The 13,159-nt window shown below is 43.6% G+C and overlaps 1 protein-coding gene across 1 annotated transcript; it reads right to left on the reverse strand.

Annotated features, from left to right (window-relative positions):
* Nucleotides 1-10,581: 10,581 nt before the first annotated feature.
* LOC306942408 (geranylgeranyl transferase type-2 subunit alpha-like) lies at nt 10,582-12,330 on the reverse strand (the record flags this gene model as incomplete). Its single annotated transcript, XM_079528267.1, has 1 exon — nt 10,582-12,330. The coding sequence occupies one exon, from the start codon at nt 12,328-12,330 to the stop codon at nt 10,582-10,584; it is 1,749 nt and encodes a 582-aa protein (XP_079384393.1).
* Between the last annotated feature and the right edge of the window lie 829 nt (nt 12,331-13,159).

A 13,159-nucleotide genomic window follows, 5' to 3' on the forward strand; every position in this document is an offset into this window, starting at 1 on the left:
GGACAGCTGGTTTGACAAGTACGAAAACCACAGAGATAATTAGATTCTATATAATGATCTCCTTTTATCTCTCCACCCATTTATTTTAAGTTGTAAAATATGTTTTCATTTTATTTTACTTGTAGCTTATTGTGTATTACTACTCATATATATTACAGAATTGTTTAGTAGATACATTCACAGTGTCAATGTCATATCATGCTGTTTGTGTTTATTACATTTCCATCCAAGGAGGAAGGAAGTAGCAATAAATAGTGTTGCACTTTAGTGCCCTCTGATGGATGGACACTGCACTACAACAACAGGCAACACAGCCTACAGAAAACACACTTTAAATTAACTGACCATGGCAGATTTATGAGTGTGAGAAATATGTCATGAGCTTTAGGTATCTGGCTGAAATGTGAAAGATTCATATTTGAAAACGTGGCTATGAATTCAGTTAAAAGTATTTCCATTTGTCATAGAATCCCATGTTAGCAACTTTTAACATATGTATTTACCGTAGGCCTGTAGTTTAATTCGGGAGGGAGGCAATGAGCCTGGGTGTTCCGCTGCAAGCTTTTAACCCATTTTGACCTGAGATCAGATTCTAAAAATGTCTTCTACATCCTGACAGTTTTCTGAAAAAGCTATGTTTCTATGTCAGTGGTTCTTCGATTTTTCAAAAATAGCAGACCTACAAGCTCGTAGCGCGCCACTTGTAGATCTGCTATTTTTCAATAGCTAAAGCATAACATAATGCTAACACCAAAAGGGGTTCCCGCCCAGAATGGGTTTGAGTGGGGAAATACCATACACTTTCACATGACATTTTATGGATTTCAATTCTGAAGTGCCAATTACTCTGAGTTAATTATCTTGTATTGCCTGTCGTGTTTCTTTTGTTGTTGTACTGTGCATATGGACACGAGACTGCTAATAAAGTTTGAATTATTAACAGAGTAATAGTTATATTGTGTAGGTATATTGAAAGGTAATTTTAGTTTTTATTGTCATGGTACAGCACTTAAATGTGCTTTATAAATAAATTGCCTTCACTAGACTTGAATGATGTGTTATGGATATTTGTCGTGGGAATTGTGAATCATGGTGTACTATGAACATGTGTTTAAAGCTAAAGTTACTCTCATGGTGAACAAGTACAATATTTCTGTTAGACAGGAGATCATAAAAAGTGGTTTGGGGGAGGCAAACTACAGTACACAAAGGGATTAGGGCAATTGCACTCTACACATGTTTTAACAGTTATACTAACAGTTATATAATTTTCCCCTGAAACAAAAAATATGTTTTAAGACTATGCTGGAGATGGAGATGATGAATACTGATAATATTAAATTACAGAAATGAACATATTGCTCATTGCATACTACAGAGAATGTGCAGGCAAAGTAATCCAAACATTAAGGACCATGATCTGATTAGATTACAGAGGTATTCTAGTGTACGAGTATCCTTGAGTAGGAGTATTCTTACTGCATATTATCATTGGAAACAAGAGTCCCTGATCATTAAGGAACAAGGAACAAGGAAACATACTTGACTTTCAAGCCTTTGCTGCAATGAATGCAGAGGAGTTCAAGTTACCTTGAAGAACCTGGAGGGCGAGGTGGGGCTGTGCATCTGAGCCATGTCGAAGCTGGACACGGAGATGGTCTCGGCGTCCGATGTAACCGTCCTGTAACTGCACTCCGTGGACACACTGATCTGGTCGTAGCTCCTGGGCAGAGACACAGAGAGAGAGAGACAGAGTTACACAGTGACAGGATGAGGGGGTGGGGTGGAAGGAAAAGGGAAAGGGGGCTTTTTACATCCCGCTCCGCTCAACTCAACAACAGCTTTTGTTGTCCCTGTAGGCTCCAACTGTAGTTAATGTTACATGATATCAAAACCTCTCTCACCAGACAGCATACTTCAGCTGTTTGACATGAGCGAGTCTATTACTTTGGGCAGTATACATCGGTGGTTCTCAAACTTCTTGATTTCTTTGATTGATTGATTGAAATATGTATTAACAGTTTGCAGAATTACAGTACATTTCAAGCACAAACTCAATACAAAGACTGTTAACTGTGAGTGGACAACCCAATTAAGCATTACACTTGTTTACAAGAGGGTCCACCTTGTTCAATTCATCAAAACATTTAGAGACGTACAAATAGACACTGTGCTGTTTTTCATAAATGTACAAATGGAACCAAAATGGGCCCGGTGCATTTGGCTCCATGTGTACACTCTCAGAGATGCAGACATTTAAAGGGTCCATTTTTGAAGCCCCTCAAGGAACACTCAAGGTTCCTGAACCTGGAACAGTGGAACATAATGTACATACAAGGTACATTGTGTACCTTATGTACATGTTGTCTTTTACTACATGTTGCTCCCATACTTTGAGCACACGCAACAACCCAAACAAACAGTAGCCTGCTCCGCCGCTTTACACAAGTTGGGTGTGTAAGTCTGTCTGCTGAGTTAATTGGGACTTTCTCCTTCCCCATACAGTGACACTGGTCAGACGACATTCACTGACACCATGAGTAACGCCTATGTGCTTCGTAGTTAGAATGTCAGCGAGCATTCTGAGACACGCGTGTGATATGATGATGATGTCCCTGCTTTTCCAACGAGGTGCGGGTTTCCTCACCTTTTGTGGTCAAAAGGTATTAGGCTCAAAGAAGCACTCCCTAGGCTAATCTCTCCCCCATTTTAAATGTTAAATGATCAAAGTGACGTGCTCAGTGCAAAGACAACGCAAATGGCATTCCATGCAGTTCACTTTGGGGCGTACTGAATATGAATTCCTGTTCATATGAATATGAACAGGAATGCTGTAGGCCTACTGTAGCAGGAGAAGCGCATGAGACACTTAAAAACAATTAACTTGTGTTTGTAGTCACAACTATGTCTTTGAAAATCTTGACAATATCTTGGTTTGACGTCATTAGCGCCAGGCCTACCAAAGTAGAAAGCATTCCCAATACACCTCTAATCCATGCAAAATGATTGTGATAATGACTAAAATAACACTGAGTCTGAGTATGAACTGCATGTGGAGTTGGTGAAGGTTGTCAACTGTTGGCAGGTACAAATGATTCCTTAGTGTTAACCACATGAACCCTAGCGCCCCAATTCTGGGCAATGTCATAATAGTCAAACAAACATTCAGCGAAGACACCTGAACATTCGGTGACAATATTTTACGAGAGATTTGGTGTAGAGGGGGAAAAAGGAGGGGGCAAAGTACAGACCCCTGGGGGACCATGGTCAACAGTATTAGCCTCGCGTTGCAATACTAATATACCACTGCGCTGGGCTGCGTGCGGTATAGAGAGAATGCGCGTGACATCATCATCAAACCAGGAAGTTATGCAGGAACGCCTACTGAGTGGATAAAAACTACTTTCTAGCCTTGACAACCCATGCATCCAAACAGAAAAGTCCTATCTGATTGCATTAAACAACATTAAACAATGTTAAACTCACTTTGCATGTTCCTTTGCCACTCGATTTGCCACTCGATGTGCCATTCACTTTAAGCATGCGCATACCCTCTATATGCATATGCAATAGGGGCGGGTGAAGTGTGGCTGCACCAGGCTACAACAGTATAAGGTAAATATCCCTAAATAAAATATCCCTAAACCATTAAGACAATATTCTGTGCAATACTTTGTTTCCCCACAAGGGGGTAGAAGCACATTACTTTTCCAGTCATGAGCACACTAATGAATCAATAATTAAGTCAGTTCAGTACACAGGAGGAACTGTAATGCATCATTTGGGTGCCAAGACTTTGAAGCCAGGCAGCATTGTTGATGAATCTATAGAGTAGCCTAGATATGGAGAGTAAAGAAAAGAGTGAATGCTAGCCTATGGCTCCATAATGTGACATATACATTTTATATATGAATATGTTTACATACTTTTCTTATTTACTATACGTCCTCAGTATATGTTGGTATACAGAACATGAAATATTTGATATAAACAATAGCTTTCAGTCTGAGAATAATACAAACAATGATAAGGGCGTTAAGGGGTTTGGGTTAAATTTATGAGGAAACACGCATGGATGGTTTTGATTAGGAACCGTTCCCCTGTTCCCAGAGTTATGCGATGCTTGCAGAACTGAGGAGGAATTGAGGAGTGTCTAGAATGCTATCAGATGTTCAATATGTTTACATTGCTTAGCCGACATTCTTCCTTAAAGCGATGTGAAGAACCACGCCTGACCTCTCATAATTCACCCCTGATGTCCTTAACCTTCTGTTTCACTAAAGTGAAACCAATCATTCTCTATGCTAGAATGATTATAAACAACAAACAAATGTGAATATCAAACAAAGACTGACACTTTGACATTCTGGGTCTTGTGCGTGCGTGCGTGCGTGCGTGCGTGCGTGCGTGCGTGCGTGCAGGCGGGCGTGCGTGCAGGCGGGCGTGCGTGCGTGCGTGCGGGCGGGCGTGCGTGCGGGCGGGCGTGCGTGCGTGCGGCCGGGTGGGCATATTTTAACCTAGCACCCCAATTTTGGGCATGTCATTTTAAAAAAACAATAATAATCAGCAAAAGAAAATGAACTTGCAGACCGGCTGTTTGTGGTACAAAGAAATATAGCCTACATGACTCCAATATAGAGCGTAAGTGGTTAAACGGAAAACCGTTCTGCTGTCTACCCTTGAAGTCCAAACGGGGCGTTTATGCCTCCTGCTCCTGCTTGGCAAACAATTATTCTTGCAAAACAAAGACTTGGGCCTTAACAGAGGCTGAGAAGATCATAAAGGATTTTGAAGCAAGCTCAACAAGAAACAATCTATGCCTGCCTTGTTTAGCCAAGACATATTAAGGCCCATTCTTTGTGCTGCTAGACTGTTACTGGGTCACTCTGCCTTTTGAGCAATCCTGTTGTGGATTTAGATCCTACTAATACCCTTAATGTAATATATTATTTTCTCCATTAATTGGGTTGTTAATCATATTTGGAGACATTGAGACGTTAAAGCAGCAATCTGTACGTTTTATATTATGTCCAAACTAGTAGGCCTCCTAGACTAAACATGTACTACTTAGACAAGAAGGTTTCTCTGCTTGGCCTACGGGAGATGTTGCACTTATGAGTTCAAAGCCTACTAAATATATTCGCCAACCAGAAGGTGTCAACCAGCAGGTTCCGACACCAGGGGGAAACCACTGAAACCAGACACCTCCAACCACTGCAGATGTTCTTCTAGTCCAGTGTTTCTGAACGTGGGTGCTGAGCCCTAGAGTGCAGTGACGCAAGTCCAGTGGTGCCTCAAAATACTTTAATAATATTTGGAATTTATCAATATCATATCATTTCAGTTTAACCACTTTAGACCCTCTAAACATTGTGAGCTTGTAGATCTGCTGAAATGAAGGATGAAATGGTTTACGTGGTTAAATTCCAAGTATAAAAGTTATTTTCAATCTGTCCTAATGGAAACGGATATTATTTCTATATAAGTTTCCTTGTGGAATTTACATATTTGACATAAATGTAAGGTGATAAAGTAAATGTAATTCAGGGGTGCCGTGGATGAAAGGGTTATTTACAGGGGTTCCCTCCCTGGGCCAAAATATGTTGAGAACCACTGTTCTAGTCATGTTGTAGTATCTGTACTTACCATACAGACTGTTTAAAGATATATTCAGTGATTTCACTTCATTCAAATATCACTTTGTTTTTCTTTTTTTTGGGATAATCCTCCCTACTATAGAGTGTGCTGACCATATAAGGAGTTCCTCCCTGTCCCCAGTGAGCCCCTGGGGTCAAAAATCCCTAGTTTCAGTTTAGGTGGCGGGTGGCAAAGCCTTCATCCAATCAGGATGAGAGGAGCCTTCCTCCAATCATGATCGAGTGGGGGCGGGCCTTGGTGCACATGCTGTTGGCCTGTTGCACTTCCCCCCACAGTGTGTACATGTGCACATTTTGTTACCGTGGCGGACTGGGTGGTTTTCCAAATCACCCAAATCACTGAATGCTCCTTTAAATTGTGTTTTTTATTCATTAAAATAAGTTCCAGATTGCAGCACCTTGAAATTTCAATAAATAGTTCAAACAAAAAAAGTCTTTTGAAAGATGAGGAAACAAACCGAGCCATAGGGACAGGAAGGATGTCAGGTGCTTTGTGATGGGGGAAGTCAAGTAACCGGATGCATTGTGCCTTAGGGAAATATCTGACCGGAACCTTTGACCTGGTCTAAAGGCATTATGCGGGATTGAACCCCGTCCCCGACCTCCCAGTCCCGGACACTCCACAAGGCCACTGAGCTGGTTAAAGGACCACTTAACCACTTTTCAACCTATCTTCATAATAGGTCCTCACTAATAATCATCTACTCAGTCTGTGTCTCATAGGACGGCTGTGGGCAGTTTAGAAACCGTCTTCCAGTGACATCATCATTAGGCAGATTTTTTCATTATCGTGAGAACGATGGCTTCCATTTTCGCATTGCAACTTTTCAGGACTAGAAAGCCTGCAGTTTCTATTAGCTTGTATTCCCCATCGATGATGTCACTGGAAGACGGTTTCTGAACTGCCCAGAGCCCTCCTATGAGACACAGACCGAGTAGAAAAAAATGGCACCATTTTTTCATGATTATTAGTGAGGACCTATTATATGAAGATAGGTTGAAAAGTGGTGAAGTGGTCCTTTAAGAACACTGTACCTGCCTGGGCTGTGGCTCAGCGGTCCAGGCACCTTGGCTGGCAATCCAGTCTGGCAGTGTGCCGCGGGTTCGACTCCCGATCCCGACGGCCTTTACTGCATGTCACTCCCCCATCTCTCTCCCCATTTCCTGTCAGCCACTCAGCCTACTGTCTGTCCCTCTATAAAAAATATAAAATAAAGGCGGAAGCCGCAAAAAAAAAACATTAAAAAAAGAACACTGTACCTATAATAATAATATACCGAATCACATCACGCTGCAGAAATTTGTCATCTGGATTTGACCTATCCAGTGAGCAGCCATGGTTGTAGAGCTCGGGGAGCAGTTGTGAGTAGAGTTAGTGTCCTGCTCAGGAATACTTTGACACAATGCTGACTCGCTGAGGCCTGGAATCGAACATGGGACCCAGACGGGCTCTCTAACTAGGGCTGACCCAAAAACAATTAATATTCGAAGCTTTGTTTGATGGCACGAAATTTGAACAAATCATTTTTTCATTTTTTTTTTAATTTTAAATAGCTGATCTACAAGCCCACAATGCATTGCTTAATGTAAGTCGCTCTGGATTAAGAGCGTCTGCTAAATGCCTAAATTGTAAATTGTGATTGCAGCATGACATGTTGAGAGCTTGTAGATCTGCTACCTTGCAAAGCCATGTGCTTGAGCTCCACGATTCATGAATCACTGACTCATTTTTAATCCCCCCTCCCCCCTGGCCCCGTCACCGAATCTTCGAATTTGACTCGTTTTTTGGTCAGCCCTATCTCTAACCATTCAGCTATGGGTGCCCATGCATGACGCTAATGTTCTAAACATCATGTATAACATACGGTATCTGTATATTATGTACCTTTGTTTTATTTAACCTGTTTCCATCTCTTTCCCCTCTGCTTTCACTCTACCTCTATAAATGGTAAATGGTGCATTTATATAGCGTTTTTATCCAAAGTGCTTGACATAGTTTGTGCATTACATACACCCATTCACACACACATTCATACACCGATGGTGGAGGAAACCATGCAAGGCAGCAACCTGCACATCGGGAGCAATTAGGGGTTCAGAGTCTTGCTCAAGGACACTTCGACACTAACTCTGGGGGAGCCCGGGATCGAACTGGGAACCTCATGGTTGCCATCCAGCCACTCTACCGGCCACTCTACCCCTGAGCCATTGCCGCTCTCTCAACAAAAAAAGGATTTCACAAACATACACCTTTAAACCTGTGATGTGACAAATAAAGCTGATTCAGAGGAACTAAACCAGCTGTGACTTGCCTTTTTGTTTCACCATTACGCCACAGACAAAATATCTGTTGTTCCAAGTACATGACGACATGACGTGTGCTTTTACTTGGGAATATTTACTGTTTGCCTGTCTCTGATACTGCATAGCAACTGAATGACTGGTAAAGTATACACAGGTATATGTATTGTTTCACTTGAGGGTTTATATAGGGTATCCATAGTAAGGTGTGATGTATGAGATTGTTTCTGGATTGCTTCCTTTATCAAGTAATAACTCAGTTGACTGACGCCATAATAATGACAGACGGCAAACAGTCAGCGCCCGTTTGAAATGGATTGACTTGTGAGAACAATGTCAGTGTGTTATTATTTAGATAGTATTTAGCAATATACTATTTGTAAAATAGTTGACATTCTGACCAGCTTAGCCGAAAAGAAAGTCCGCAACAGCCCACCCATATTGAACCAGAAAAATGCTCTCGTGACTGTTCTGTTCTGTTCTGGGTTCTGACAACACAAAGCGGGATAACACACAAATACATTCACACCAAATATTCATAATATTACAATGTGTTACACCACAATACATATGTACCAAATATCGACATTCAATATAATCTCATTATTGTCAAGTTTTGCATGAACATATTTGGCCAAATTACTTAGGAGTAGGCTAGTAACGCAATTCAGCATTTGTACTGCACCTCGATGCTGAGTGTTCGCTATGAATTCTGGGTTCTGGGTTCAATCCAGAACCCTTACCGCATGTCTTAGTTATACCCAAGACTTGCGGTAAGTACTGGATGCTGATGGTAAAATATGGAGATGAGGTTTCTGCCCGACAGCACTGCCAATTGATATGAATGAATCTGCTGACACTATTATTGACTATCCAGTCGGCACAACTGAGAAAAATGAACAGGCACATGGGTGTAAACTGTAGACAACTCATCTACCTGTAACCGGCAACACTTACTGTACTTGAACTTAATCAACCTCAAATCTCCAGCCAAACTAAAAGCTTGCCTCTGCCAAGCTAAACTCATGCCTGCACCAGTCCAAGTCATCGGTACAGACAAATTGCTTGCTGCACACAGCTCCAAACAGGCAAACAAAGCAAATAAGCTTATCCAGGGAGCCAATTCACCCTGTGCTGTGGACCCGTGGAGCTACTGAATTGAGTACACTGAAACAAGGGATGGATGCAAGTCAACAACTGACTCACCCACTGTTAGGACTTATGAGGGCTACTATGACTCATGGGTGGCTGTTGATGAAAGATAGCTTGTTCCTGAGGCCAGGCTCCACAAACACTTCAGAAGGGCAGTGGCTTTACGCCTAATGTACACTTTGTACAAAGTGTGTCGCTCACCGAAGATGTCCTCTTAAGCTGTTTTCCTCTTGGAAACCATTATACTCAAAATAATCAAAGATCACACCCGTGTGAAGTGAGGGGCGCCTAATGTACACTTTGTACAAAGTGAGGGGCGCCTAATGTACACTTTGTACAAAGTGTGTCGCTCACCGAAGATGTCCTCTAAGCTGTTTTCCTCTTGGAAACCATTATACTCAAAATAATCAAAAATCACACCCGTGTGAAGTGAGGGGCGCTCTTATCATCATACGTTATCCTACATCATCTCATTCTGGCCAATCGCAATTTGCGTTCTCACTTTTGCCATCACTGTTTGTGTTTACACAATGTTTGTGTTTACACAAACACTCCAAACTAGTCATAGGAAACGGTAGCAAAACAATGTTTGTGTTTACACAAATCCTCAAAGCTGGACATAGAGGGGCTAGCGCCCCTAAAAAGGGGGGTTACATTCAGACTTAAATGTCCTCGATCTCAACAGCAAAACTGTTGTTTTGTATGCGCAATGATTAAATGCAATAAAAAAATCACACCCATGTGAAGTGAGGGGCGCTAATATATTAACTGATTAGGTGATGTAATGGTGATGTAAAACAAACGGTGCAAACACAAACATTAAACGCCATTAACAATAAAGAGATAATATGACGTAAATGACACATTATGACGTAAAATTTCCCTTCATTGTCAATGCGTTTACAAAACAAACATTGAACTAAAGACAAACCTGTGTATAGGAGGGTCTAGCACCCCTCAAAAATAACACAAATAATGTGAATAGAACAAAGAAAGAACACATTTATACAGTGTCAGTGTTTATACATGTGTTTATGCATTTGTTTTTATTGTTTGTATCCTGTATGCCAAAGGCAAATTTCCATTTTGTGTTAAATTTAATGGACAATAATGTTTTAATAATCTTTATCTTATAAAGAGGGCTGTCTCTGTGGCATGTCGTTTGTGCTATGCACCACATCTGTATCATACAGATACGTATGACCACATAAATATGCAAGCCCATGTAGCATGACTTGCTCGAAAAACACAGACACGATACGCATGCACAGTTGCACACACATTCATTAGGACTTAGGAGAGGGTTAAGTGAGGTCTTTGCCATTATGCTCCCATGTCCGAAATTCTGTTAGCTGTTGCAGAGACACGCACAAGACTCATTGAGATGCATCAGCTTGTTCTTCAACAGATATCAGCAAACATTCATGCTAATGGTAATGCTCCACCCCCCCCCCCCCTGCCTAGCGTCCAATCAGAGCATGAGGTCAGTGACCGAGGGCAGCAGCTCAGCCAGCTCTGATTGGATGTTGGCCGTCTGAGTGACGGGGTTGCCGCGGAGGTCGAGGCGTGTCAGCTTGGGGCAGGAAGCCAGAGGCCGCAGCGCAGCGAGCTTGGATATGTTGTTGTTTTGTAGGAGAACCTCCTCCAGTCTGGGTAGGTGATACAAGCCCTCCAGCTCCTCTATGGCGTTATTATCAGCCTCCAACACCTCCAGGCACCGCAGCATGGCGAACTGTGGTGGCAGCCTCTGGAGCCGATTGGACGACAGGTTGATATGGGTGACCAATAGCAGCTGGTCTAGGTGGCACAAGGTGGTCAGGTTCTTGTCGGGGATGCTGAAGATGCGCACTTCGGCGTACTCCATTTTGAGAATGGTGTTTTCGATCATGAACTTGCTGCACAGGTCGTTGTAGTAGGCCAAGCGCATGGAATCCACTTCTTTGAGCGTTCGCAAATGAGCCAGAGTCTCCTTCTCATAGCCCAGCGGGTCCAGCGCCCTCATCAGGAGGATAATCGTTAGCAAGCACCATTTATTCAGAGGTTCCAACTCCTGGAGTTGATTGCAAGACTGCAGCTCAGTCTGCAAGACAGAGGTCTTTTCTACTGACAGTTCGCCCCTGAAAAGTTCCCGCTCCGTCGCAGAATCCCGACACCAGCTCTCAGTTCGACCCGTGTTCAGAGTGCAGTCTCGATGTGTATGTTCCTCGGTCCAGTGTACAGTTAGGTTGTGTTCGTTATCGATGTCGCTGATGGTCCCCTGGGGCAGGTCACAGATCCAGACGGGGCTGTGCTTGAAGCGAGGATGGACACTCCTCCACTCCACTCTCTGGGGCTGGCCGTCAAGCACCAGCATCAGACCCACCGACTGCGGATCGACGGGCCTGGAGAGGGCCACAGCCACGCTCTCCTCCTTGCGGCTGACATACATGCAGCTTATCATCTCGCCGAGCTCCGCTCTGCCCAGCAGCCACCGATAGTAGAACCAGGCGCTCTGGTCGTCGGGGTCGGTGAAGCAGGCATTGCGCACAAGCTCATATTCTTTGAGCAGCTGCTCCTCGCAGACGCGGTGCGAGTGGGTTTCCCGGGAGGGTGGTGGTGGTGAGGTGTCGGTTGGCCGCAGGCGGGGCTCGGGGGGAGACTCCGGCTGGAGCAGGGGCAGCAGGGTGCTGCGGTAGTGCCAGCTGGAGTAGTTGGAGATGTTGGAGTGTATGAGGCGATCGGTGAACTGCAGCTCCTGGTCCACAGGCACGCCGGACATCTTGACCGCCATCCGCCGATGGTCCCAGCAGTGAAAGTTGCGGTCGTCCAGTTTGAGGCACTCGTCGCACAGGCTCAGCTCCCTGGCCCAGTTGGGCTGAGGCAGGCGGGCTGACACACAGCCCCGATGGTGCCAGCTGCCATACGACTTGGGGCTCACCTTCAGACAGGATTCCACGAAGGACAGCTCGGCCTCGTACATCCTCTGCACGTGGTCCTCCTCCCTGACAGTCTCCAGGTGCATTAGGATCTCTCTCCTGTAGTTCCAGAGGGTGGTGAAGTCGGGATTGGACAACAGCAGCTGTTCCGTCAGCTGAAGAGCCTCGTCGTCGAGTACGCCGTCCTTCCTCCTAGAAAAACAGGCATCTCTCGCTGCCACGTAGAGCTTTAATTTACTCTCCCGTTTCTGCTTCTCCTTCTCCTCTATCTGAGCAGTAGATTTGATTTTCACTCGACCGTGCATCTTTAGGCATGGAATCGGGACACCTGACAGACGCCGTGAAATACGAGGCTCTTCACAGTGGATTTGGGCCGCAGCCTTTACAAAATATTGAGTCATACATCATAGATATGTCATAGATGACCGACGTCACCGGCACTTGATGTCACAGGCTGGCCACATGAAGTCCGAGATCCACAGTGGAGCCAAGCCGTTCCTTTGCGGACCCTGACATCCATCCATTCCACATGATTCTCAGATTCTTATTCTTATTCTTCATGTGCAACTGTGCACATGGACACAGCACACAGAACCAAGCAACAGAGTGCAACATACAGAATGTGATCGGGGTTTTGTTAAACCTGCAAAAGTGCTGACGCGGAGGAACACTGAAAAAATAAGGGGAGCCAAAGCAGACTGGCTCTGTACCATTTTGATTTGAGTAAAAGTACAAAAGTATTGGTACTATCAAAATGTACTTAAAGTACCAAAAGTACAGCACTCGCACACATTTTCAAAAATGTCTGAAAATCTTTTGAAAATAGCAGATCTACAGTACAAGCTCACAATGCGTCGCATCGCAACACATTTGTTTGTAGATTGGCAATTTTCAAATGGCCGAAATGTATATAGGGCTGAAGTGGTTAATGTAGGGAATGTTTTGTAATAATAATCAAAATCTACAAAGTAACTAAAGTTTTCAAATAATTGTAGTGGAGTACAATATTTGCCTCTGAGATGTATAGTGGAGTTGAAGTAAAAGTAGTGAAAATTGGAAATACTCCAGTAAAGTATAAAATAAAATCACATGTGTGAACTGAGCGCTGAAAGCTACTCAACAACACCGCTGGCT

The sequence above is a fragment of the Electrona antarctica genome (genome assembly GCF_951216825.1).
Source record: "Electrona antarctica genome assembly, chromosome: 18".
Taxonomy (NCBI): domain Eukaryota; kingdom Metazoa; phylum Chordata; class Actinopteri; order Myctophiformes; family Myctophidae; genus Electrona; species Electrona antarctica.